A 27,872-nucleotide genomic window follows, 5' to 3' on the forward strand; every position below is an offset into this window, starting at 1 on the left:
GGGGCCTGTTGCCAGCTGTTGGGAAACTATGACATTGAGCCAAGCTTTTCTGTCTTTCTGAAACTAGTGCTTTGCCAGGCTTCAGTCCAAATAGGAAAAGGAAAGCTTGAGTCAGGTCTGCTGCAGTCTGATCATACTTTAGGTGTGAAACAAGCAAACCACACAGTCATCATCATCACTATGGTGTTGAAAGGAATTATGAGATGATAGACTTGAGCAAGTGATGCGTTGAAAGGAATTATGTGATGATAGACTGAGCAAGTGGTGTTAGGTAATGAATGTTTTGTCACCATGCTCATGTGGTCTTGCCAAAACTCATTTGTGAGAATCCGAGGTTAGAATTTGTCTTGAAAACAGTCCATCAGACAAAGCAAGCTCTTGCAGTCAGGTGGCATCCAAGGTCCCATAGCTGCCTGCAGGCTGCACATCCATAACTATCTTCACTTATGAAGGGCATGAGCAAATTTTAGGACAGCAGCATCCCACAGTCTGACTTAAGCATTGGATTGCATGTGCCTACATGTTTTAGACTGAGAAAGGAGTTTTAAAAGCTGCTTCATTCATTGCTGGGTTAGTCACATTTTGCCAGGGTTACTCCAGTAATCCTGTCAACATGTAACATGCAAAGTGACAGTCTGTCATTTGTCTGGACTTAATTTAGCACTTCATTAGCCCATGAGATACTAAATGCTCAGAAAGAGTGTGAAAAATCTGTTTATCTTGGCTAATGATTAGAAGACCTTCATGGATTTTGAGAGTAATTTACTGCAGGCCGATACTGCCTGGAGAGTTAAACATCAACTTTGACCATTTTAAGACAAGTTATTCATTTACCATTTCCTACTGATTGTGTTCAGTATCGAGTTTCTTTGTCCTCTCAGAGACTATCTCAGAGGACTACTGTTAATGGCAATTGAACAGTGGGGGACCTAAAATTATTTTGCTTAGGGGTCACCATTAGGAATAGCAGCCTGGTTTGTGCTTTTTTTGTCCCTTCAGGCAGCTCATTTGCTGGCTGGAAGCTGATTGCATGCTGTTAGTACACATTCAGCACAGCTTGAGAGTTCCTAGGCAAGAGTGCATTTGGTTTCTTTTCCACAATCTCCTCTTTTTTACCTAGGGTTCAAAGGGATTATAAAAGTGTATTGCACAGTAGAAGGTAGTGTCTTCAGAAGTCCAGAGGGTATATCAAATAAATTATGTCTTTTAGTGAGGCTTTGACACAAAGCTGCTTCATAAAATAAGAGGTACAAGTGTTTATACTGTGTGGTGAATCGTGATGTGTACTGGCAACCGTGAGGAACCCAAGACATAACTCCAGTCTTGGACTGTGACCTTTATTTTCTCTGACACGGGTCTCTTGTTTCTGAGACTGAAGTTCAGTAGCTCGGCACTGTGGAGCTGCCTCATATATTTGTGCTGTGAGCTGCATTTCACAGTAAGGAAATTGTTTAGGTTACTCAAGTCAATACTTTTCTCAGGGAGAAGAATGAGAATGCAGCAATGCATGAATAACCTCATAATTAGCTGTGTGGCTGATTTCCTTACTGAAATGTTTTCCCCAAGAAAGGCTATGGAATGTAACTGCTGACTGGGTACAGGAAGCGTCCTCCTGTAACCGAATGCTATGCTCCCCACCATGGTGTTGGAGGAGGTGATTCATGTTCTTGCCTTCCTTATTCCTTCCCCTTCTCTTTGTCTGTTGATTTCTTTTCTTTCCAATAGATCTGTGTCCAAAGTACAGTTTTGCTTTCAAGAGCTGATTTGGGTCCTTTCCTGTGTAGAATGGAATTATTTAAGTGTCAGGGCTGGAAATGTAAGTGTGGTGTAGCTTTCTGCATCTTGTCCAAAAAGGGCAGATGCTACTTCAAACTTGTCATCATGGATTTTGATGGGCTGAAGGAGTCATGTGTAACTGACTCCATGCAGGAACAGGCAACTCTTACTAATATTTAGGTCTGTGAGAGGTAGATTACTACTGTGAACAAGTTACAGTAGGAGACAGAAGATTGTGATAGTTCCATCAAAAGTTTTATCTGTGGTCAGTGAGTTGCTGTATTTAATTTCAGAGCAAGTAGGTAATAGTTGTTCTCCGAAGGTCTTACTGTTTGGTTGGTTGTTTTGTTTTTTACAGGTCCAACCTAGGTTGATTAATCCACTGAAGAATTTGAGACGTCTTGGTCTCAAGCTTGTGGTGGAGTTTTTTTCTGATCGGGAGACTTACAACTTTAGTGTGGAAGAGATCAATGCAGTTTTCCATGCAGTGGTATGGCCCCAGGTAAGTATTCTTTGTTCTTCCAAACAACTTGTACGTAACATGTACTGGAGTCCATCATGTCAGCTATGTCTGTCATAAGGTTAGACACAGCCTCAGATAGATTCTGGCATTGTGATGTGTATGTGCAAGGCGAGTTTCTTGGCTCGTGTCTGATTAGTCCTGAAATAATCAAGTCACAGGCTAAAGTACAAATTAATTCATCTGAATAAAATGGATGTCATTTCTTTGTTCTTAGTCACAGAAGCAGACTTCCTGCCTGGATGCTTCAGGGAAGCAAAATAGTACTTATCACTTCTGGGTGCACTTTGCTGCTTTTCTGTGTGCCTGTTATTTGGCCTGTGGCAGGGGACTGCAGAAGCAAATGCTGCTGCAGCAAAGGAGGGACCCATCGGGGTCTGTCAGTGGGCTGTGTGCTCTTTTGCCTGCCTGCTGGGAGTCCTCTGTGAGGACAGAGACAAAGCACAGGATTGTGGCTGTCATCAGAGAAATTTAGGTCACCTCTGAGCTGGGAAAATGCACTAGTGTGAGAGGAAGAGAAAACACAGTGTTTAAAATGAAACTGTGCTGGCTGTCTCAGTGCATTGAGCTCTGAGGTTATCAGGGAATGCCTGTACTAGATGCTGGATTGTCTGCTGTAAAAACAGTCCTCTTCATCCACAGGGTAGCTGAGCAAGATGGGTTGATTCCAGCAGAGCTGTTCTGCTGAGGTTTTTGGGGTATCTAAATGTCCTACTTCTTTGCAGCAGAAAAGCCTGTCAGAGCACCAGGAGTAATTGCTACGCTCTATGAAAGCTCAGATCTGCTTCTGTTGACATTGTGTGTGTTTACATCTACCCTGCTTCTCTGCTCTATGAGTAACAATATGATGTGTAGTATGTGTGTGTGGACAAATAGCAGATAAAATAGTTTCAGGCATGCGTATAGCTCTGTATTTCACTGAGCTGAGTTTGGTGCTCCTGGTTTGTCCGTTTAGTCTTGTCCTGGTTTTAGATACGATAGTTAATTTTCTTCCTAGTAGCTGGTACAGTATTGTGGTTTGGCTTTAGTATGAGAATAATGTTGATAACATGCCGGTGTTGCAAAATTGTGCTTACTCTAAGTCTAGGACTTTTCAGTTTCATGCCCTGCCAGTGAGGAGGGGCATAAGAAGGTGGGAGGGAGCACAGCCAGGACAGCTGACCCAAACTAACCAAAATGATATTCTATACCACAGCACGTCATGCCCAGTATAGCAGCTGGGAGGAGTTGGGCAGGAGGGGCCGGTAGTGCTTCTGGTGGCTGGACAACCATCAGCAAGTGATAAACAATTGTATTGTGCATCGCTTGTTTTTCTTTAGATTTAATTCTTCTTTCTTTTTGTTATCTCCCTTTTCATTACATTATCAGTAGTATTAGTATTGTATTTTACTTTACCTCAGTTATTAAAACTGTTCTTACCTCAACCCATGAGTTTTACCTTTTCCAATTCTCCGCCCCATCCCACCAGCTGGGAGTGAGCAAGTGGCTGCATGGTACTCAGTTGCTGGTTGGGGTTAAACCATGACAGTTCTTTTCAAGGCCAGGGTTCCACATGAGCAAAGCAGTGAACATTTACTGCAGCCCCAGAGCAGTTCAGGCTTTAAGTCAGCAATGCAGTTAGTGTTTTTGGGGAGTATTGTGTTTGGAAACACTGAGTAAATCTGAACAAGATGTAAAATTGTTATTAGATAGTTAGAATTCCTGTTGTCCTTACAGATGTCAGGAAGACATGGCTGGTTTTGGAGCTTGGAGGGTAGTATGATGCAGAAGCTCCATCTAGAGGAAGTCTCCTCTGGGGAAATCCATGAAGATGTGATTTTGGGAGAAGAATTGCTTGGCTTATGCACTTTCCTTTTTTAAAACTATGGAACTGAGATGTGTAGAAACTCATGGAGAGCACAGATTATTTTAAGCCTGTTGTACTTGGAGCTGGAGTTTTCTGCTTTTCATATCCCAGGAGTTTGCTGCACAGTCTTGATATCATTATCCTGCACAGCAGCATTGCTGCAGGTTTGGATTAACAGTTTACTCTTCATTGTACATTATTCAGAAAAGTTTTGTTTTATGCAGAGCGATAACATTGCCAGCCTCTTGGGGCAGGAGAAGAAGCTTTCTAAGACCTTGGCTATGATGGTCAGACCTGCCTTCTTTTCTCTTATGCTCAGGTCCTGAGCCTAGATGGAGCTCGTCCAAACCCTGCATGTACCATCCTGGCTATTGCCCTTGAATGCACTGGAGCTACCTCTGCCTGTATGCTCGCTAACAGTGCCTGCTCACAGTCCAGCTGTGGTCAGGGTAGAAAACCAGCTGCGTGACTTGCATGCAGCCTGTTGGGTTGCAGAGTGACAAAGACCTGCCACTAGGTTTCTTTTACCTGTATCCAGTCATGTGAAAGAGCAGCAGCTACTGTGTAGGGCTTAGGCTAGGACGCTCTTAGGAGTGGTTGTTTAGGGGACAGAACCCTGTTAGGAGATCCCATTCCTGGGATGTGGTGGAGTGCTTGAGCCTCTCCCTGGGCAGAGAGGGTGCTTATATAGCAGTGAGACAGTGGAGGCATAGAACACACGCTGGAATGGCGTGTGCTGCGGCTAGGACAAAGACATTATGGGAGAAGTGAATCTTGGGTGTTGCGCTTGAGATCTCATAGGTATGGTATGTCTGGGAGAGGTTGCTAGATCTTTACAGCAAATATGAGGCTCCATAGGGGGCCAGTTTTGTGGGGAGGACAAAAGTGGTAGCTGGAACAGTGTATACATAGGAGTAAGATAATCTAAGAGTGATTCCACAAATATTGAGGAAGCTGGAAAAATTATGATGAAATTACTTTCTAAATAAAGGTAAACTGTAGGTTACAGTCAGGTCTTTGTTAGGGATGAGGGATTTAAGTAACCTCATGTTGCACTGGTATCTGATTTTTATCTCCTTTAGGTCTGCAGACTGGCTTCAGAGAGTCAGTATTCTCCAACTTTTCTGCTCAAACTCATTCATACCTGGAGTAAGAATCCCAGGTAAGTGTTCTCCTTGCAAAGAAGTGTAAGTACTTCTGTGTGCACAAAATTCAAAATAAAAAAGGCATGCTAACAGATTATGACAAATTGTGTCAAAACTCATATTTTCTTTTTCTATTAGACTGTTACCCTTTTGAAGGCAGTCCAAATGCAGTTAAGAAGCTTTCCAATTTATGCACTTATTCTCTTTTTAGTAGGCTGGTTTTCCCATATGTTAGCAACTAAACACACATGTAGCCCAAACCCTGCTGGCAGGTAAGGAGAGAAGGGCTGCCTTCTTAGAATGTGTCTGCATTTTGACCTATGACTTCTTAGTCCTGGGAGGTGAGAAGTCAGTTTCATAATACATAATTTCATTCATGTTTTTTGATTCCTTATTTTTTTCTATATTGTGAAAGAATATCGGCAGGTTCAGCATGGAATTTGTGACTGAGACTGCAGGCTGCAAAAGAGGGATTTTTTTTTTATACGGAGACAGTGAGAAATTCCAACTCAGCTGGCTTGAGTGATTTTTGCCTCTTTCACAGACTCACTGCTTTTCCTTTGCCTCAAGTATCCAGTATCTGGTTTAAGACAGATCATTTGCAGGCATGAACTTACATACAAACTTCTGTAAAAAATGATATTGGATCATTAGATTAGGAGCAGACTAACAGGAGACTTGGTCAAAGCACCTATGGAGATAGCATCATCTAAACATAACCCTATCTTGAGGAAGGAAAAGAGACTTGATGACTTCTGAGGCTCCATTCATTCCATTTACCCAACCTTTTTTATAATCTTTCTCTCAGGTATTTCCCCTTGCTGGCTAAGCAGCAGCCAGATCACCCAGAGTGTGATATACTGACAAATGTGTTTGCTGTGCTGTCAGCCAAGAATCTGTCTGAGGCCACATCCAATCTTGTGATGGACATAGCTGACAGTCTTCTCAACAGCCCAGATTTTGAACCCACGGAGCAGGTTTCCAGCTTGAGCGTAACTGACTGTGCTGTCACAGTCACTGGAGACGTGGCAGAAGGTATGCCTGCAAAATAGTTTTGGGGGCATGTTGGGTGCTTTGGATGGAGGTGTTCGATTATGATGAGGTTGTCTTTTCAGTGGCTGGGAATACCAGGGAAGGAGACCTCCCAGTGGGGATGGAATTGTCAATGTATAAATTCATCTTGGCATGCTCAAAAACTGCAAAGTACTGCTTGTCTAATGACTGGTGAAATCCACATTTGAGCATCAGGGTCCTGAGCATGGAGCAATTCTTTTTGAAGAATAAAAATGTTTGTGGTGTTGACCTGTTTTGACTGTGAAGCTTTGACTGATGTGATAACTTCAAGAACTCCATTGCTGACTTGACTCTGAGCCTAACATCAAGTTTTATATAATGGCCTCACTCCCTATATGTCCACGGTCATGTATCACTTTGATGTTCAGTCTGTGCTTCCTGACAAGAAAGACCTGTCATTGATTCCTTTTATCTTTGAGTGGTAGTAGAGAGGAAGGGTGGTGTGGTGTGTTTGATGCTGTGGAGCCGTCTTTCACCTGTAACACTCAAAGGTAGTGGGAAGATCACTCGATTGCTGTGCCCTTGTTATGGCAGCTTTATTTGTCCAAGAACTCAGTGGCAGAATAGAGAAAGCTACACCTAAAAAATGTTCCAGCCATTTTAGGAGATGGTAACTACCTTTGAGGAATGTCCTTGGTACCTTTTGATAAGCCCAGATTTACCAGGGCTATTACTGAAATCTGCAAGGAGAGCTTTTATTGTCTGTATGCTTTCTTTGGTTCCAGCTCAGATGTGTTAGACTTTGTCTCAGCAAGTGCTGGGGCATATTCCCAGCATCCTGCTGCCCTGCACATTTGTAGCTGCCACTGATCTTCTTTCTTTCACTGATGAAAGAAAGAAGCCTCCTTTATGTTTCTCCCTTTGTTTGTTTAGGGCTGGACTTCCCTTCTGTTGCTTGCAGCACAGAGTTGGGTGTTGCTAACTGTTGTATCTCTTACAGAGACCCTCACCCTAGGTTGCCGCTTGGTTATGCCTCATGTTCCTGCCATACTTCAGTACTTCAGCAAAACAATGTTGCATATGGAGAAGGTGAAAAAGAAGAAGTATAGAGCTCAAGTCAGCAAAGAGCTGAGTATACTTTCTAAGTAAGTGACTTTTTAGAGCTCAAAACAATTAAGTTGGAAGGTGGGAGGAAGACAGAGGCTTTGCATAGTAGGTTTCAAATCAAAGCACATTATGTCTCAAACTATTTAAATTTAGAACAGTTGAAAGTACCTGGATCTGTCATTGACCTTGCAAGTTGCTGGTGACTGTGGCAAAAAGTTTTCAGAAATTGATTCTAGCTGTTTCTGTTGCTGGTACTTAGAATCAATACCTTGGGAGTAGCAAAAGGTACAGAAATGCCTTTTGTTCCATAGTCATGTGGAACTAAATACTTAGACTGATTTTGGTGGGAACACTCTATTTGCCTAGATGGGCTGACAAAGCCCTGTGATATGGCACTAGTGCTGGCTGAGGAGTTCTTTGCTCTAGACTGGTGATTGGATTGATGTAAAATAGTAAATTTCCTTTTCTCATTGTGCAGGATCAGCAAATTTATACAAGAAAAGAGTCAGAATTCAATGCTTGTGAGCCTTCTCCTCCCTTTCCTTTATCAGAGTAATATGGAGCAGGTAGGTAGAAATTACCTTTTCCCCCCTATTCAACATATGGGGTTTTTTTTAATAAAGTATGTTTGTTTAAGATGCCTTTTCTTATGATTAGCCTGAAATCAAGTCTTTATGTATTTGTAGCCTGCTCAGAATGCTATGCCATTGCGTGTTGATGGGTATGAGTCGTTGAATACTTTGCAGGAATGCCAGTGCCAAGGCTGACTCCATTCCCCCCTTTCATGGGGAAGGTCTGCAGAATTTTTTTATACCGTATTTATTTCCTTTGCCACTGTAGTTCAAATCCCTCACAGTGTTCTTCACTGTGGATTTTATGCACCTCAAAGCCACAGCATCTGGACAGCAATATGAATACATATGATTGAATATGTGTGTAGTACATGCTGTGTAATGGCCAGTGCTACACTGGTCTAGTTGCAGGATGAAAGGCAAACATACAGTATTATTTGTGTCCCTGCCCATGACAGGGGGGTTGGAACTAGATGATCTTAAGGTCCTTTCCAACCCTAACTGTTCTGTGATTCTGTGGGTATTAACGTGCTCCCATATCTCCTGCTTCCATTTTGTTCTCCTTCCACTCTTAAGGAACCTATCTGTAGGTACAGAAGTGCGACTCGGAACTGAAACTTCCCTAAAAGCCTAAACTCCTCGGGCACGGAAAGCATATGTGCTGCAATTGAAGGAAGCAGAGTTCTTCATTGCTTAGGCTTTTGTAAACTGTTAAGTAAATCAAACACTGAGGGTATTGGTAGACTATTTTGTCTGTTTCCCTCACTGCCAAACCTTGTTTTTGGGACTACAATACCATCTGCAATGAATGAATCTCTTGTTTATTCAGATTGATTGCCTGAATCCTTGGATCAAGGTTTTGTTTCTCTTAAAAGACATGCAGTTGCTCAATGAGAGATTTTAGGCTTGCAGAAAGAGCTGCTAGGCAGAAACCTGTAGCTTCTACTTTGCAAGTGGTCATTTAATTGTTCACAGAGGATTCTTGGTTTTTCAATCTTTGAGTTACTAGGGGACCACATATGATTTCTGTTCAGGGAGATCATGCAAGTATATGATGCTGTTAATGTTTGCTTCACAGGCTAAAGAAAGACTACTTTTTAAAGCTCTGTTAGCTCTCCTGATCTTTGAGTCATTTGAGGAAAGATACACAAAAAAAGTGTTCATCGTGATGGCACTTCTGTCTAGCACTGTTGTGTCTAATTGAAAGGTTGCAAGTGCTTCTGAGAGATTCCGTGATTGCATTGAGTGTGTCCTTATCTCTCTCTTTCAGAGTACAGAGATTGACATTCTGGAAACAGTACAGAACTTGCTGCAGCACTGCTCAAACCCTACAAGCTTTCTTAAACCACTGGCAAAGCTTTTTTCTGTCATCCAGAACAAACTGTCTCGGCATAAGTTGTGCTTGGTATTTCAGGTATTGCATTTTTTACGTGTTTTCTGTGCTTTTTTTTCACTTGTTCTAAGCAGTCAAGAACAAAATAAGTAGCAGTGTTTTGTCTTTGTTGTACATGAGCTTAAAACCGTTTTTAATCTACACAGTCTCTCAAGTAGCAGACTTGTGTATAATAAAAATTAATGAGCTGCACAAAAATTTATATAAGTTTTGGCTTAAGCCTGCTTGACGTGAGCATCACCAGGGTTCTTTTGTGTAAGAGAAGCGAAATAAAGCACAATTCCTCTGTAAAAAAAATGTTGTGTTTTATGAAATAAGAATGGATTTCAGCATCCTGAAGGTGATTTTTATTTGTGTTCTTCTCTCACAGGTTTGTAGCAGTCAGGCTGTTTTGTACTTGTGAAGTGACTCATATAACTTGTTTTTCAGCAGGAAAACTCAGGAAACACTCTGTAAATGTTTAAAAATGTACAATCTTAAAACACACATCTTCCAAGTTATGGAAGAAAAACTGTTAGTAAGCTTCTAAAAGGAGAAAGATTGATGTTGTTGCTTTATTTTTTTGTCTTGAGTGGTCAAGTCTTGAGTTCTCCAAAATTTTAACAACTATAGCTGTTAAACTATTATCGTTTATGTTTCTTTTTAGACTTTGTCTGATTTGGACAGTGAACTGAAGTACATTACTGATGTTGTTAAGGCATGTAACCAGTTTCTTTGTTCCCTTTTTTCCCTGACATTATATTGTCATGTTTTCTGGCTACCTTCATGAAAAATTTGTTGCTCTCTCATAGCTGAATGCCTTTGATCAGCGACATCTCGATGATATCGACTTTGATGTACGTCTGTCAGCATTCCAGTCAATCACAGCCCGCATCAAGGAAATGGAGAGAGTGGATATCAACTTCCTCATCCCTGTTCTGCACAACTGCTTCTATACCATCCAGGTTGGCTGAATTTTCCTTCTCTTGCTTTGTGCACCATGTGTCCATGGTGGATCTAATTTCCAAATTATTTCTGTTGGCTGATTTTTGACATTCACGGAGCACATTTGAGTCTTCTTACAAACACCTGTTTTTAAGATTTTTCTGCTTGCCTTTTCATCTGTGTGTCTAGAAGGGTGAATACAGTGCAGCAAGAAGGTTCACAGTGCAGTGCACCTTTCTGTCAGTGAACCTTTGAACTCTTCGATTGATTTGTACTGTATAAAAGGCATATTACAGTCTTTAAAGGCTGCTTTTCTCTTTGTTGCGGCATGTTCTGGATGTGTGGGCCTGCTGGTAAATCTAAAAGGATTTTTCCTGTTTGGAAGTATGGGCATTAGTTTGGGGCTAGAACTTCTATAGGAAAGGGTCAAGAGTTACTGGGTTGCTATAGGCCTTGTTATGTTGTGTCCAGCGATACTGTTCAGTGCAGTCTTTCAGGGAGAAAAAGGTGTCATACCCAGACTCATGTGCTACAATTTCTTCATCCACTCAGCTAGGGGATATGGCTCTTAGTGACAATGCAAGCCTTTGCTTGACAAGTTTTATCCACCGGCTGGCAGAAATCAACCACACAAATGATGACTACAAGGAGCTAATCCAGCATACTCTTCTGGAGTCTGTGAGAAGGGGTCTGAAGAGTAAGACTGAGGTAAGGCAGTGCTATCTGATTACACATCTCTAACTGTCTTCAGGACACCAGGGTATATGAGACATTCTGTAGATGAATTCTCTTGAGTCCCTTGATGGGATAAGAAGTACAAGTACCTGCTCTGAACTCACCATTCATTTGAAATCTATAACTTTTCAGATTTTTGTAAGAACTCAGCTGCCTTGTATTTCTTTGCCATTGTTCAGCTTTTCTTAGTTGTAGCTCATTCTTTGGAGGGGAGACTTTAATTTATGTGCAGTCCACAATACAGGTGTATTTGCCGTTACCAAAGACTAGGACTTGTTGGCCTAAGCCACTTGCAAATGACAGCACTGCTCTTCTGAGCAGTGTGTAGCAACCTCTTCAAAGGGTACTTAACCATTTGCTGCTTGTGGTTTGCAGAGCATCCAGCAGGACTACACATCATTGCTTTCCTGCCTCATTCAAACGTTCCCAGCAAATCCTGAATTCCGGGATTTGGTCCAGTTGACCAACTGCCATGATCCCGACATGGACTTCTTTGAGAACATGAAACACATGCAGGTAAAAGGCAACAGGCATTCCCTAGTGCATCTCCCCCCTCTGCCAAAGCAAAAGCATTTTACTGTGTGGTAGTGTTTTCCAAAGCATCTGTGCCTTGTCTTTACAGAGAAATTGAACCTGTGGTCATTAGACATTGTTAAAAAAAAAGGGATGTGGCCATCATCACAAGGGTGATTATGAGTCAAATTCATATTTCATCTAAGGAATTCTTGATTTTATGATTTAGGAGCATTTTTGTTTACCTCTTCCTAATTTAGCTAAAAGAACTGCTTTCGTTTTAGATGATTGTTCATGATCCTGAGCAGGCAACTCCACTTTACAACCTGTGCGTGACCCAGCCCACAGTCAGTAACTGTCCTGAGGATCCCTCTGACATAGGCAGGGAACAGGTCTTTTTGGTTTTTTCTTCCTAGCCTGTTCTCAGCTACTCTCCGTCTGGAGGGTCAGCAGCCCCTTTTCATTCACAGACCTTTGTAATTTAAATGTTGCACAAAGTCTGGTCTCCTTTTTTTGTCTTGCAGTATGAAAACACACCGTTTCTCCTGCTTTCAGACACACAATGAGAGAGAACCTTTATTACATCTTAATTATTTTCCCTGTAGTTTTATCAGGCCTTCTCATCTTTTATCAGTTGCCTCCCTTGTCTGATACCTGAAGAAGGCAGTCTTATGATTGTGAATTGACCATGAAATATCACATTGAGTTGGAATATTTATTGAGGCAAAATACTAGTGAAAGGCCAGAGACTGAAAGAAAAGGGAATTGCCTTTCCTTGGAAATGACCATAATATGTTTATGTAATTATTTAAACTGGAGGCATTTTCAGAACTGCTGAATGTATGTGCTTCCTCATGTTACCTGACTAAAGCCCCACCTCATTCACTGTCTCTCATGTTTGACTCAGATCCACAGGAGGGCACGAGCTCTGAGGAAACTGGCTAAGCATCTCATGGAAAAAAAGCTTGTGCTATCTTCTAAATCCCTGCAGAACTACATTATGCCTTATGCTACTACTGCCATTTTTAATGAAAAGATGCTTAAGGTAGGCTTTTAAATTAGATGCATCCGTTTGAATATTGTCACCTTTCTTGTATACCATTCTCCACAAAAGACTTTAAAAGGCTGATAGGTTTGTAGAGTGAGTGTTCCACTTTCAGACAAGAGCTCTCCATTGCTTTTGGCGGCAGAAAGAGGGTTTGCAAGCTGTAGATGCAGTCGGGGCCCATTCCTGTATCTGTTAAACTTGTCCTGTTTCTTAAAGATGGATCTCTGTAACTGTTTGGGGATTTGGGGCTTTTTTTGTTACTTTGAGTTTTTTACTTGGGGTTATATTTGTTCACATTTTTTTATAATCAGGTTATTTTTTTTTTCCCCTCTGTCTCCAAACTTCTGTCTTCCTGTTCAGTTGTGAGACTAGTTACTGTTTGGCAGCAGAATGTGTGTGTTAGGCAATGTGGGCTGTGCCTAGTAATTGAGGTGGAAATAAATACTGTTTTCTCTGGAGTTATAGGGGAACTGCAGGAATCGGCTGAAAACTTCTGAAATCATTAGCAGTTTTGTAATTAAAGTTTGAAGGGTGACATTTTGCAGTCACTTTCCATAAATTTATTGAAAACATGTGTGATGAAATTAATGGTAATGTCAATATGGCTATATTTTCTACTTGTGACTTAGAAAAGCAAGGTTTCACACTTCACACTATCAGGAGAACAGCAGAGCTGCTTATGTCAGACCAAGCAAATGTCTAATTCTCTTACTGTAAGAAATATTCTTCTGAAGCAGAAACAGTTAAAACATAGGACCCAGCACGTGCAGCCATACAGGCTGTGCCCAGCAGTAAAGTGACTGCAGTTGCTCTTTGACCAATGGGAGGTAAAATGTGTTGATTGAAACCTTGGTGAAGAAATAAACACATTTTATTTCACATCAGAAGTGGGTTAATGATGTGCATTTCTAGTTGACCAGCATAGCCCAGCAGTGTCCCATGTGTCTGTGGTTAGATACCTTGACTGGTTTCTAGTTCTTCACACAAGTGATCCCGTAGATGTGCTTATGTGGGAAAAGTTAAATGCATGCAGAAATGTTTGGAGAACATGGATCTGAAGATCTGCTTGTAGAGCTGTGACTTAAATTTGGTTTGATTTGGTTTACCTGGTGGTCAGGAGATCTAAAAGAGCTGAATTCCAGACGTCTCTACTAGGCAGACATTACATCTGGATCTTGTTTTTCTGAGTAAAGTATGGTTTAGAGACATGCTCCTCATGAATGCTAACAGCAAGTCAATTTCTATCTTTTGGGCAGCATGAAAATATGGTAACAGCCTCGGTTGAAGTTGTTGGAGCTGTCTGCCACCATCTCTCATGGTCAGCATACTTGTACCACTTAAAGCATTTCATCCATGTCCTACAAACAGGACAGATCAGTCCAAAGCTGGGAGTCAGGTAGGTACTGTGAGAAATGCTGCTCTAAGTTTCTCCAAAGACTGCTAAGGGAAAATTCAGTGTCTTAAGAAGCATCACATGCATTTTAGCCTCTTCCCTGGAATGAGAGATTGCTGACTTTGAGGTGAGCATGTGCAAGTGAAAGTGGGCATAGTCTTGCAGTCTGGAATTATGAAGGATTAACAGGCCATTACTTTATCATGCTGTGTCTCACTGAGTGCATGTCAGCATTAGCAGCCTCTGCTTCTGTCAGGCTGTCCCTGCTCTGTGGTACACATCCGGCGCTCCAGTACCACTGTCTGTGAGGTTTCACAATGAGCTAGGTCACAGAATGCATCTGAAAAGCAACCAGTTTTTATTTCCCAGATTGTTATTTTAGTATTTGAGCAGAGGGCTGATCTACCTTTTTGCACAGAGGGCTGATCTATCTTCATGTTTTCCTTCCGCAGCTTGTTAGAGACAGTGCTGGAAGCCTTTCACTTTGATTATGAAACACTTGAAAAACAACTGGTGACCATTGACAAAGAAGGTGAGCTTTCTGCTCCAGATTATAGAAACACTAACTACTCAAAGTGCACTGAATCAGCCTAGCCCTGAGGTGTGATTATCAGAAACCAGTATGCCAGAGCTTTTGTACCCGGTAAAACAACTCTGTTTGCTGTCACTGATGATAAGTAGCAGCTTTGTCCTGCTATCACAAGAGCCTCTTATAAGGGCTAGATTTTTTGGCCTCCTGTGTTTACCTATGCTTTTGGCAATTATTTGACAGAAGTTGCTGCCATGGACCTTGAGCCAGCAGTGGAAGCTGAAGCCATGGAGCTGGAGCAGAGTGAAGGGGAAGGAGAGGGGTTTGAGGAAAAGAAAGGCAAGAATCTCCCTGAGCAGCTGTCAGAACCTGAGCAAGCAGCTGAGACATCTGAAGATGCTGAGCAAGTGACCAAACCTGTTTCTTTCTTACCCCGAAATAAAGAGGAGCTGGAGTGTCTGATCAAACACATTCAAGATACGGTTACAGTCAACATCTTGCCTAAATTGCACAGGTGTATTGTTGCAAAGGTGAGGAGTTGGCATTTGGAAAGGTGCTTTACAGGCTGTGCCTGTAAACTGTAAAGGTTGGTGTGCTAATTCAGAGCCAGTGGAAATGCAGCACGTGAAAAAAAGTAGACACAAACTGAGAGAAACCACCTGAAAGCACAAAAAAGGCTTAATCTGCTTTGTTGTGCCATGGGTATTGACACACGCCCTCTGGACAATGTGAGTGTGGTGTCTTTACTTCCCTGCTGAGAACTGGCTTTAACCACACAAGTGAAACAAGTCAGTTTGTGCAGCTTATTGAAAAGTTCTCAGTCACTTGCTAGCACCCAACTGAGCTTCTGTATTGAAAACACAGGGATTCATCTCACCTGTCCTTTAGCTGTCTGGGTTTTTTCTGTAGTCAGATGAGGGTAGGAGCTTGCTTTGTTGGCTTCATCTAGAGTTTGTTGAGAAAAGGCCAGATTTGTTTATGTATATTAAAAGTGCATTGTGTCTTGCTCTCTCACAAAGGTTAAAAGAGATGAGGAGCACAAGCTTGTGAAATCCAACGTTGTGAGTGATGATGAGGTAGTTCGTATTCCATTAGCTTTTGCAATGGTCAGGATGATGCAGTGTCTTCCCAAAGAAGTGATGGAAGCCAACCTGCCAAGGTAAATCCCTTTGGAGTAACATAAATGCTGTTCATTGTTCCGGGAGTGACTGCAGGCACCTTTCTCAAGCTGTCTTTAAGTACAAAGTTAAAGCCAAGAGGAGCATTCTAACAATCCTTAAATACTTATCTTGGAAACTTGTTTTCCTAGTTTCCTGGTTTTCTCCTCTCTCAGCATTTGACTTGTGTAAAACTTAAGTTTGAAAGGAACTTGATAAATCCTTAAATAAGAGCAGAGGTGTGAAGCCAGGTGCAGAGGTAGGGGTGGCAGAGCTGGGGAAAGAATAATGTACAGAAAGATAGGACAATTAGTAAAATGTCTTGAAGGACAGTAAGTGTGTGGCGTGACTGTAAGGCCTTTCTGCAAGGCTGCCTTTGGGTATAGCTCAGGTTGTGGAAGAGCCCTGAAAAGCAGCTTCCTTAGCTGGCAGTGTAATTAGTTCCACTCTGTTTGAGGGTGAGCTAAGCTGTCTATCTGTTTCCAGCATCCTGCTGAAAGTCTGCACATTTCTGAGGAACAAATTTCAAGAAATCCGGGACATTGCCCGTAACACCCTCACTAAAATCATGGAAGTGCTGGGAGTACAGTATCTTCTATACATCTTAAAAGAGATGCAGTCTACTCTTGTCCATGGATACCAGGTAATGGTGAAATTCTTCCTCTTCTGCTCTCTGTAGGGTTTTTTTAATGTTAGGAGGAGAATCCTAAGTGCTACTTAAAACTATTTTGCACTGGTAGAATAGCTTGGTATAATATGACTAAACACTATTGGTAGTGCCTGTTGATGTCTTTGTAATGTCAAGTGGCAGATGAGGGTTTGTACCCACAGAACTTGGAGTCTAAGCAGGGAAGTCAGGATCTCCATTTTTTTGCAATGAAGAATTTAGGTATGGAGGTGAAGGATGACTTTCTAATTCCCATAAGAATTAGTGGAAGTCTTTCCAGTAAGGTCATTGGCACTAAGCGTCATCTGAGGTGAGTTGCCACAGAGACTGCACAGACAGTATGTGGTGATGCTAATTGAAGTCTTGCTTCCTAGATCAAGAGCCAAGGCTCTATTAATTCATATTTCCTCTTTCCACAGTGGTTGGAGGTAAGAATAATTTTCTATGTGAATTACCACAGTGGAACAGTGTGAGCTTCTGGCTGCTATAACAGTGAAAGTGCTGATTAGCCCAACCTAAAAATATCACTAAGCACTGGGGAAGGAGGAGATTCCAACCCTTCTGCCTGTGAAGGTGCAGGTGTCCTTTTCCTGCTGCCAGTATATGGATTCTTGTCCTCCCAGTGACTTCTTTTTCCTATGACAGCTCAAGTGCAGTGTGTGAGCTGTGATGTCTCTGATATGGTATCTTCCCCATACAGTATTATTAGAGTTCTATGCATGGGTTTGGAAGCATGATCTGTTCTTTTTTTCTCTAGCTCCACGTGTTGACTTTCACTGTGAACCTGTTACTGAAGGGCCTTACTACCAGGCTCAGTGCTGGTGATTTGGACCCCTGCTTAGATATCCTGATTGAGGTAAAAACTATTCAAGATTGAAGGAAACAGCATCATGGAGTACCTTGGACAGGTTCGGGGAGGAGAAGGTTTTGTGTAGATTTTTTCAGATTTGGCAGCAAACAGAGCTGTTTATGTGTGTGTGTGGCAAAGAAAGAGGCATGAGCAGACCCCTTGTAGAGATGCTAAGTATAGTTGGGGCTGTATCCTGAGCCCTGCATCCTGGGAGGGAATGGGTTCAAGATTAAGGTACCTGGCTATGTTTCCCTGTACTCTAAATGGCTGAGCAAGTCAACAGACTTGTCAAAGACAGTCAGTGTGGTTCATGGGGCCCAGGAGCTCAGATGACCACCCAGATGGGATATATTTGGATGGTTTGGTCTGACTGCAGTCAGACCTCCTTGTATCACACCACCACAAGTTAAGCATTCTCATCTGGTGTGCTTAAACTGGGGTGTTTTATGTTGACAAAAGAAACCTAGACATGATTTGTGGGAAACCTGGAGAATTATTTTTCTCTGTTAGTGAGGAAAAATCACTGTGTTCTGCTGCTATTGAAGAATCTGGCTTTGCTTTTCTGCTCCTCTCATTCACTTCTCTTGCCTGTTTTCCAAAGATTTTCAACCAAGAGTTGTTTGGGAATGTAGCCGAAGAGAAGGAAGTGAAGGGAATTGTCTCCAAGGTAATGGAAGCACGCAAGAACAAGAGTTATGATTCCTATGAAATCCTTGGAAAGTTCATAGGAAAGGGCCAGATGACAAAACTTATTCTGCCACTGAAAGAGGTAAGAAAAGTCAGCCAGAGTCTTTCTTAGCTCTGAGTACCCTAAATTCTATATGGTCATATGGTCTAAAAGAAACTCTAAAGCCTCCAGGTGGCTACTGTGAAATTACCTGTATAATCTAAGTTCCCATTTTTCTTTTGGAAAGCAGTAGGCACCCAGGTCATAAGATGAAAATGGCATTTTGGGAAGCTTCCAACCTTTGCTAGAGAGGAAACATCCCACTATGAGTTCTGCATGCCCTCTCCCTCTGCCAACTCTTATTTCCTCTGGAGCTCCAAAGTCCCGCAGGGCTGCTTTCTGGTTTGATCTTGAAGGAAACGTCACCAGCATGTATTCAGGGTCTGTCTACATGCAGTAATTGCTTTTCAGAGTTGAGTTTTTTTGAGCAGAGTGCAAGCTCACAGAAAAATGGAATCCATGCTTATGTGCTCTGGAGTGTCCTGGTGGCCATAGGTAAACTGACTGAAGGCTGAGAAGAGGTTGGAGAGAAAGGGAGTCATGCTGGAGTAGAGCTGAGATGATGGAATGCTCTTTATGAAGAGAGCTGGGGACTCAGGACAGCATGTGATGAGAGACAAATTGTTCTGGCTTTTCCCATGATTTCTGAATACAGATCACAAACCAGTGCCCTCATGTTGCCCTCGTGACTCTTATTATTGTGCCTTTGCAGATTCTGGAGAGCACCACAAGCTTGAAGATAGTTTGGAAGGTGCATGAGGCACTGCGTCACATCATGCAAGGGCTGATTTTCAATACAGACATGAATGCAGAGTCCCTTCTCCTGCTCAGTCATGGTCTCATCAGTGAAAACTTGCCTCTGCTCACTGAGAAGGCCAAGTGAGTTCCAGGATGTTATCTGGGTGGTCTGTTATCAACTGGGAGGTTTGCTTGCAGAAATAGCAGCTCTCAAATCCAACTGATCAAATGTGTGAGAGTTTCCTTGCTTTCATTTGCCTTCTGTTTTTAATGTAAGTGAATTATTTAGACAGTCAGAGGGCAAGAAGAAAGCTTGGAAATGGAAGTTAACACTTGCTGAACTCGTGAAAGTGTATTCCTGCAAGTGTTCAGGGTCTTCAGCAAGGTTTTTTCACTATCTGGTGAGCCCGTATATGCATTTGGGTGTTTGGATGAAGGGACAAGGGTCAGTGTTTAGAAGTGAGCTACAAACAGCTTTGTAAGAGGCGTTTGGGATCCTAGATATTTTCATGGAGTCAAGAACAAAAAGAACTGTGGGCTGTCACTTGATCACTTTACTGGTGGAGAAGTCAAGGAGAACCACTGGATTTCCTCTCTGTCTGGTGGTGTCACTGCTCAGAGCTGGGTCTGGATGCATTTCCTGTGTTATGTAGGCCAGCTTGCTCTATCATCTGACAACTGTTTGCAGACTCCTTGGAGTTTTTGTAAGCCATCAGAAATTGAAGTAAATATCAGCAAATGAAGTGCAGTGGGCAGTGGCAGGAGGTGCATTTGCTTGAAGGAACTACCAAAGCTGTTTGGGCCACTAAGGGAAAAAAAAAAGTGGGGATGTTATGCAAATCAGTATCGTCTTTGTAATAGTGATACTGTGCTCAAGTCTGAGAGTCCCATCTGTCATGCAGCTCTCAAGTTTGTTTTATTTCATTGTGTTCTGGCTGTAACCTCCTTTTTCTTGCTGTGTGGGTAGCAGCTGAGCGCAGTCCAGCTCTCTTCACTCCCAAGAGAAGCTTATTGTGTAGAGGGTTGAAATCTGAATATTCTCCTTTCCAGAAAACAAGTTGCCCCTCCTCCAGATCCTCGGCTGCAACCCGAGAGCTGCCTGTTGCTCCAGCCCACTCCTATGAGAGGGGGGCAGAAAGCATGTGTCAGCAGCAGGACTAACATGTGTATCTTGGTTGATTCAGGACTTCGGGTAAGGATCTCCCCAGATAGAAAGCTTTGCAGTCAGAATTGTTGTTAACAGTATTCAAAGGAAAGTGTTGTGGATATATTGTCTTAACAACACAGCCACTAGCCATAACTTTGTTTTGCATGTGGTATCTCCAGTGGTGCCTCTTAGAGAGCTATGAAAAGTGCTCAGCTTGTTGCAGATAGTAGAATGGGGTAGGGCATTAATTCTACTATAACCTGAAACAATCTGGAACCTTACTTGACTTATTTGAGTCCCAGGCTGACTTTGAGATGAATGTCCTGTGTTTTCTATGCCAGCTGCTGCACATGAGCCTGAAGAGGTCCAAAGTAAATTCTTCTGAGGAGCATGCTTTGGAAATGTTAGACCCTTTTGTTCTGCTGCTTCTAGACTGCCTAAAATCTATGGATATCAAGGTACAGTTCTGAGCTGAAGTCTGCTATTCTGTCTATTATACTAAGAAAGGTCCTGCCCACAAATGTCATCTTGCAGTTGATCTGCAAGAGAAGAGAAAACCATCCAGTTTTCAAAGCTTTTTTCATAGATGTGCAGATTAAGTTGTTTGAGGACATATTATCCCAAAGGGGAAGAAGGATTGTTGCTGATGGAGGACTGAATGGTGTGTCCCTAGTGCTGCAGATTAAAGTATGGACCAGTTCTCCTGGAGCATGTCCTTGTAAGGACTTTGCAGACTTCATACACTGTTTGTGAAGGAGGTTCATGAGGTCCTGTGGCTGCTGCAAGCAGTGTTGTCACAACTGCGGGGTTTTTTGATCCAACTCCAATGTCTTTATTCTCAGCACCATAGGCAGCTTCCTTGTTGGTCAGTTTTAGGTTTGAGTGATAGCCTAGGAGGAGATCTGTTAAATCTTGAGTTTTCTGGGAATGGAAGGCATGCCTCATATGCTCTCAGATACCTGGAACAGGGATTTCAGGTGACCTGGGTTTTTGGCAGAGCAACTTTTATGTCTTGAAGGCACCTCCGCTTCAGAAAGAGTGGCTGCCATCAGCATAGTGTTAATGTCTTTACCTAGTAAAATCAAAGTTAGAGAATTAGGGAGTGGTAGATAGTGGTTGTAGAACTCAGCAACTTTTTGTATTACATACAAATGGTTTGAAAGAGGTTGATCTTGTTAGCTAATTACCTTTTACCAGAGTTGCAGATAACCTGCTCTGTCTGTAACAGAGTGAGAGAGTGTTCTTTCACTGTCATTGTACACATGTGCTGTCCTTTGGTTCTTTCTTACAGGTGATAACTGGGGCTCTGCAGTGCTTGGTATGGATTTTGAAGTTCCCCTTGCCTTCTATCAGTATGAATCTGGAGCCACTGATCAAGCAGCTTTTCCTCTTGCTGAAAGAATTTGCCAAGACAGGAATAGCCAAAGGCCAGAATTTCCACCTGGTTGTGAGCTGTTTCAAAGTAAGTCAGACCCAGCTCTGCTCTTTCCTAATTTAGGATTAACTTTGTAGAATGAGAGTCTTCCAACTGCAGATCTCTCCTGCAGCTGACCCCAGAGGAGGTAGTCTGGAGATCACAGGATAGCAGGGAAAGTGTGGCCTTGCTGATTCTTTCCCAAGTGCAGACTTAAAGAAAGTTACCCCCAAAAAAATGCACAGCTTGGATCTGAAGAAGTGTTTTTATGAAAGCATATTCGCCTTCTTTCTTCTTTTATAATAGTATCTTGTTACCACCCTGTCTTTTGAGAAGTGTCAGTATTGTACTTGAATAGCTTGCTTTTAACATGATTCATTGGAGTAAGCCCTGGCAACTGAAGTGAGACAAGGGAAGGGGGCAGTTATTAGCAGTAATAACTACACTTACAGTATGCAGTGTCTTCCTGTAGATACCTTCTAAATGCTTTGCTAAATTAATTACAGCTTCATGATCATAAGGGAAAGTTACAGTAATTCATGCTGAATGCCAGTGCGTGCCAAAAGAATTTTTTCTCTTCCTGTGTCCCTGCATCATAGCTCATGTCTGTGAGCGTCCCCAGTCATTTCAAGGACAAGTCTGAATTTGTGTATTGGCTTGCTTTCAGTTTTTGTCTCAGAATTGCCAGCTGAAAGGAAGATGTGATGAGAACAGCGTTAGCTGCATGTTTCAGAGCAGTTTGTCTTTTCAAGCTTAAGTGGTACAAACAAAGGCTTTGGTGTAGGCTTGTGTTTTGTGGCACTGCATGTGTATTGACAATGTACAATTTGATTCCGTAGTGTGTAACAATTCTTGTGAAGAACACAAAGAGTCAGATAACAAGCAAACAGCTCCAAGTGTTGCTTGGCTTTGCTGAAGAAGACATTTATGATTCATCACGCCAAGCCACTGCCTTTGGCCTTCTCAAGGTAATTCTGTGCAGCATGCATATGGGTTCTGTGAACCGCTGGAATGGCAGGATTCTCCCCTCCTATATTATGTCAGGAGCAGGCCATAGAATCCTGTTAAAGCTTTCTGTTATGGGGAGCAGGAGCAAGCAGCAAAACTTTCCTGTTTAACTTGTCACTCTAAAATTCTTTGGGAGGCTATTTTATACACATGCATAAGAGGATCCATTTGGATCTGAGTTCATTTTTACTGAAGAGTCAACGTCTGTGGTCATTAGACTGAGTGTTCTGTGTCCTCCAAAAGAAACAGAAACAGATGTGGATTTGAAAGCCACCTTTTTTTTTTACAGTTGCTCTGGCTATGTTTGAAGGTGTGAAAAAGTCAGTGTTAATGTACTATCTGACACCATTGTAGTCCCAGTTTATAGTACTGTATCTCATGCTGTGCAAGCAAAATGACATTGCTCCAGCTGTGCTTTCACATTTCTAGGCTATTTTATCCAGGAAGCTGATTGTGCCTGAAATTGATGATGTGCTGAAGAAAGTTGCCCAGCTGGCCATCACGGGTCAGAGTGAGCCAGTGCGAGTCCAGTGCAGACAGGTTGGTAGAATGGAGTCATCTTACTTCCTTTCTAGCTGTCTAACAGCCTAGAGGGCTTAGTGTCCATCCCAGATCTAACAGACATGTGCCCTAGCCCTGCTGAACCCCTAACCCCATTTTCCCTTCTTACTAATCCTTATTTCCCGTTACCTGTCAGTCTTTAGTTCTTGAGACTGGTGCATAGCAGAATCACAGACCGCTTGCCTATAGCACCACATCTACACATCCTTTAAATATCTAGGAATGACAACAACTTCCCTGGGCAGCCTCTTCCAATGCTTGCCAACCCTTTTTGTGAAGGAATGTTTCCTAATATCCAGTCTAAGCTTGTCCTTGCACAACTTGAGGCCATTTCCTCTTGCCCTGTGGCTTCTTATGTGGGAGGAAAGAAGGACACCCACCTCACTACAACCTCCTTTCAGTTAGTTGTGGAGAGCAACGTAGTCTCCCCTGAGTCTCCTTTTCTCCAGGCTAAACAACCACAGTCCCCACAGCCATTCCTCACAGGACTTGTGTTCCAGACCCTTCTCAGGACGTGCTCCAGCACCTCAATGTCTGTCTGGTAGTGAGAGGCTCAGAACCAAACAGAGTATTCAAGGTGCAGCCTCACCAGTGCCGAGTACAGGGCAAGAGCCTGCTCAGCAGCAGTGACATAGTACCTCCTTCAGAAGCTTTTAGGCCGATGTAATGATGAGCCATGCCCTTTTCTGGATCCCAGCAGAAGAGAATTTGCCACAAATCCATGATTCCTTCCTACTACATCTTCATTCTTTCCAAGCTAAAAGCAATCAAAAGGGAAGAATTGGTTGCTTCATTTCAGGCATTAGGATACACATGCAGCAGGAGCAGTGTGTAACCAAATAGAGCATTTCCACAGTTACAGGATGAATTCTGAAGGATGCAGAATCTCTCTTAACAGAAGCCTGTGCAAATCACAGTAATACTCTAAAGACTGATCTGGCAGATGTCAAACACCTGCAGATCCTGTTCTGAACACAGAGCCTGGAAGCAGTTGTTGGCTCCTTGTGTAATAGGAACAGGATAAAAGGGATGATTCTCATGAACTTGTTACTCCATGACTGAATTATCTTCATAACCTTTTTACAAGCTTTTGTGAATGTTTCATGTAACTCCTCTCTGTGGTGTTGTTTTTTCTTTCCAGATTTACTTAAAATATATTCTGGACTACCCCCTTGGTGACAAGCTGAAACCCAATCTGGATTTCATACTCGCACAACTGGAGTGAGTTTATAGTCCCAACATATCTGTCAGACTGGAACCTAGTTCCTTAAATATGACCTTAGTGGCCACTAGGTGTGCCAAAGGGCTGTTGAGGAGGCAGAGACAGGTTGGTTGGTAAAGGAAGTCGTTTTCCGCTTCCCTATTTCACAGCTGGTTTTGTTGTTCTTTGAAAGCAAAGGTTCTGTGTTTGCTTAGTATTTAACCAGTTCCACTGGCTGTGAACGAGGTGAACTAGAAAATCCAGAAAGAATAATGGAATGCACTTACTTGATGGCTGTCCCATGGCAGTGGTCTCAGCTACAGTTGCAGGCACAGCTGAGATCAACTGCACCAGTTCAGCAGGATCAGTGTGCCTGAAACCTCCCCCTGAGCATGACCCCTCTCTTGCTCACGGTGACGGTAGCTGACCACATTCCCCAGCAGGTGCAGCTGTGCTGGCTCAAGGTGGCTGGAGCCCTTTTTGGCCTGTTTGTCTCCCTGTGACCATTCTCTGAGTGAAGAGCTGATGGGCCTGCTTCTTCTCTCCTCCTAAGTATCAGACCAGGTCTGGTAGCTCTTACAGAAAGATCCCTGCCAGTGTGTGTTTCTGGCATAGGCCATTCTTATAAATTGTTAGCATCTTTATAGAGTATTAACCCAGCCCTAACCATTAATTGTTTCCTCACAGGTACGAATATGAAACTGGAAGGGAATCTGCTCTGGAGATGATTGCATACCTCCTTGACACATTCCCAAAGGTAATAAGGACCTCTCAGTGTTCCAAGCATCAAGCAGTTACTGCAGCTTTCAGTAAGAGTGTTTTCAGAACAGTTTATTTTGGAAGCATTTGGTAGTTCCTGCAATCTCTTATCACAGGCAGAATGTTCACTTATCTCTAAAGAACCTGGCTTTGCTCCAAAAGAGATATGGCATGCTGGAAAGTCTGCAGTTCTTTATTTAATGTGCTCAGTCTGCAATTAAAATAAAGCTCAGTCAGCTGGGGTTTGGATAAACTTGGTGGTGATTTAAGAGACACAACCAGTTTAGGAAGTGGGGCATGAATACAAAGTCTAGAGTTTCCTCATTGTGGGGGTTTTCAGCACTGTTGAGAGATGGTTGAACTGGTATGTGATTGGTATGTGGTGTACTGTATGTTTGTTGGCCGAACTGGTGAGAGAGGGCTTCTCAGTGGGGCAGATCAAAAAGAAAGCTTAAAAATAACCATGATCTTCACAGGTTAACATACGCAAAATGCTAAAGTGCCTTGAAGCTCTTCAGTTGGAGCTTGACTGTGTGCATTCAGGAGACTGAGAGAAGTGCAATCAAACAAGAATGTGGGAGGAAGGAAGAGAAATTCTGCACAGTAAGCTGTGCTTCACCACCATCTGATTAGATTTAGTATCTCAACTTGGTTCCTTGGCAACTCTGTCAAGTAGCAAATTGCTGCTATCTGTGAGAGAAGGACCTTTGGGCTGATTGCTGCAGTGCTGAGGGACTGCTTCAGTGAGAGCTAGGCATGAAAATACCCTAAGGTTTTGACACTTACGTTGCCGTCCCAGGGATGTGTTAGCAACTGAGAGTCTCAGCAGGGCTGGGCTGTATACTCCCTGTGCTCTCCAACAGCTGGATCCCATCCTTTAATTTTGTCTGCCTTGGTGTGGACCCCACCCAGGGCTGACATTGTTCCTGTATGTGGTGCAACAAATACTCCTCTTTTCCCTTTAAATGCCAGAAGCTCCTTTGGGATCCAAGGTTGACTAATGGTTGTTTCTTTCTAGGATCTCCTCCACAAATACTGCGGGCTGTTTTTTCTCTCTCTTTGTATGATGATGATAAATGATGACTCTGCCAAATGCAAAAAGATGGCAGCTTTGACATGTAAATCTCTCCTGAGCAAGATAAATAATGAAAAACAAGATCTGATGTTTTCGCTGGTCACAGAGTGGTTTCACAGCAAAAAGGTATCCTTTGGGTCTGAACTCTGGGGACTGACTAAGCTTAATTCAAGTGAGAGATCCCTCGTACCAGGTCAGGTGGATTGGTGAGCTCAGTTGTGCCTGATGTAGTAGTTCTAGGAAAGACGTATGGGCAAGACTCAGCTTAGAATAAAAGCTCTTTAAAGGTGTGCATAGTGCCATAGTTCTTGCTAGTAAGAAGAGCAAGAAATGATACAGCTTCATAAAGCTACACAGATGCAGGGAACTGCTAGTGCCGTAAGTCAGCCTACAGACTTCCCAGCTGCACTGTGCTGCTTTCCAACAGTTCCTGGTTTTGGTCCGGTGTTTCACCAGGTGTAGTCTTAGCTCAGGGTAAAGGTTTGAGCAAGTTCCTTAAAGCTCCTCTGATCCCAGTAATTGGCTTTTTGTGCTGTTTTGAGCTCAGACTTGCTTAATTCTGTCACCAGCAGCTAGAAGGTGGCAAACCTGGTCTTTACAGATCTCCATTTGGTCTGGGCGTCTGGGTGTTTAGTTATTCTCAGAGTGGACTTGTGTTTTGTCCCTCTACAGTAGTGGAGTAAGTGTTCTGCAACACTTCATCCGTTCACCTGTAATATGTTCAGTTCTGGTTTATAGCTGTGAGACACCTGTGGCATTGTGAAAAATCAAAGGGTGCAAAGTAGCCCCCAGAGCTTTGCAGCTGGCAACTGGGCTGGAAAAGGCCTTTCCGCATTCAGTTTTAGGGTGTGCTACCAGGGATAATTTGTGCTGCCACACAAGTTCCCTGGCAGCAACTCCTTTTTCAGTAGTACTCTGAAAACCAGCTTTTCTCAAGATGCTGTTGCTACAGGCAAAAAGTAAAGGTTGCTGCCAGCTCCTGCGCAGGGGAGCCGCAGGATTTAGTATCAAGAAGTAACAAGGGCTGTTCCCCTTTCTCTTGGCAGAGCTCCCACCGGAGGCTGGCTGCCCAGGCATGCGGTTTGTTTGTTGAAGTGGACAGAGTAATGTTTGAACGGCGGCTTGAAGCTGTCCTCACCTTGGTTGAAAAAGAAATCAACCCGGTTAAATATGAAGACGTAAGTACCCTTCCCGTGTAGCTGTCTTGGGGAAAGACAGCTACGAAAATGGAAAAAAGGGAGGAAGTGTGGGAAGAGATCTAACAGTTGGACCTGCTGTTTGAGCTTAGGAAATGAAACACACCCATCTGATCTGAAGAGGACTTCACTGATCTTGAACTGTATTTTTTTTGTCTGTAAGCCCAAATTTCATGGCGTGGGTCACAACACAAGGGGCAAAGGAACTTTGCAAAGCTACCTGGCCTGAGCCTACACCCATCCTGTGTAACCAGCAGCTGCATTGCTCCTTGCCCTGCCCTCTGTCACGTCTCTGTGGAGAGGAGCAGTTTTTGATAACCCTCAGGTCTCAGGCTTTTGGTTTTTACTGTGACTTGGTGGGTTGACAGCATGTAGCATCATGCATGTTGAGATGGTTTTCCCTGCTTCCGGTCTTTCCTGATGTGACAGAAGAGAGACTTCTATTTGTTGTTTAAAGTGGAGTTATAAAAACCACCATCGGAAAGAACAGCGAGGTGCACAAGTACATTGGGATGGGTTAGAATCCATTTAGCTGGAAAACAGGCAGATGATCACACTGACAGCATTTGATTTGTGTAAGTGTGGAAGGTCAGGAGTGCATTGCTTGTGACTGTCTGCTTTGTTCAGTGTTATCTACAGCTTTAACTTTCAAAGGAGCTCCCTTCCTGTACTTCAGACCATGGTTTTGTTATATGAAAAATGTTTTCAGTGCACATGATTAACTGGGTGTAACAAAGCTGCCTCAGGTTTGCTTGCCTTGTGGTAATCCCAAAGGGATCCCAGTGCTGCGCTTGGGGAGTGGCCTTGTATATTACTAATGTGCAAGGGCAACACCCTGAACAACAGAGAAGAACCTC

The 27,872-nt window shown here is 42.8% G+C and overlaps 1 protein-coding gene across 1 annotated transcript in view; it reads left to right on the plus strand.

The window, feature by feature from the left end:
- Positions 1-27,872, plus strand: part of UTP20 (UTP20 small subunit processome component) — a 62,164-nt gene that overhangs the window by 27,490 nt on the left and 6,802 nt on the right. Inside the window, exons 28-55 of the mRNA XM_062615484.1 lie at positions 2,135-2,278; positions 5,225-5,304; positions 6,096-6,322; positions 7,302-7,446; positions 7,887-7,974; positions 9,251-9,394; positions 10,020-10,070; positions 10,165-10,317; positions 10,850-11,005; positions 11,408-11,548; positions 12,453-12,590; positions 13,850-13,989; positions 14,439-14,518; positions 14,759-15,045; positions 15,535-15,674; positions 16,159-16,315; positions 17,097-17,195; positions 17,791-17,958; positions 18,629-18,795; positions 19,705-19,846; positions 20,143-20,259; positions 21,093-21,263; positions 22,055-22,183; positions 22,653-22,763; positions 23,926-24,005; positions 24,673-24,742; positions 25,763-25,945; positions 26,866-26,997. Of these exons, the coding sequence (XP_062471468.1) occupies positions 2,135-2,278; positions 5,225-5,304; positions 6,096-6,322; positions 7,302-7,446; positions 7,887-7,974; positions 9,251-9,394; positions 10,020-10,070; positions 10,165-10,317; positions 10,850-11,005; positions 11,408-11,548; positions 12,453-12,590; positions 13,850-13,989; positions 14,439-14,518; positions 14,759-15,045; positions 15,535-15,674; positions 16,159-16,315; positions 17,097-17,195; positions 17,791-17,958; positions 18,629-18,795; positions 19,705-19,846; positions 20,143-20,259; positions 21,093-21,263; positions 22,055-22,183; positions 22,653-22,763; positions 23,926-24,005; positions 24,673-24,742; positions 25,763-25,945; positions 26,866-26,997 (3,840 nt within the window). The remainder of the gene's footprint in view (positions 1-2,134; positions 2,279-5,224; positions 5,305-6,095; positions 6,323-7,301; positions 7,447-7,886; positions 7,975-9,250; positions 9,395-10,019; positions 10,071-10,164; positions 10,318-10,849; positions 11,006-11,407; positions 11,549-12,452; positions 12,591-13,849; positions 13,990-14,438; positions 14,519-14,758; positions 15,046-15,534; positions 15,675-16,158; positions 16,316-17,096; positions 17,196-17,790; positions 17,959-18,628; positions 18,796-19,704; positions 19,847-20,142; positions 20,260-21,092; positions 21,264-22,054; positions 22,184-22,652; positions 22,764-23,925; positions 24,006-24,672; positions 24,743-25,762; positions 25,946-26,865; positions 26,998-27,872) is intronic.

Source organism: Pezoporus occidentalis, unplaced genomic scaffold (assembly GCF_034315485.1).
Source record: "Pezoporus occidentalis ecotype Australia unplaced genomic scaffold, CSIRO_AGI_Poc_V1 ctg182, whole genome shotgun sequence".
Lineage (NCBI taxonomy): Eukaryota > Metazoa > Chordata > Aves > Psittaciformes > Psittacidae > Pezoporus > Pezoporus occidentalis.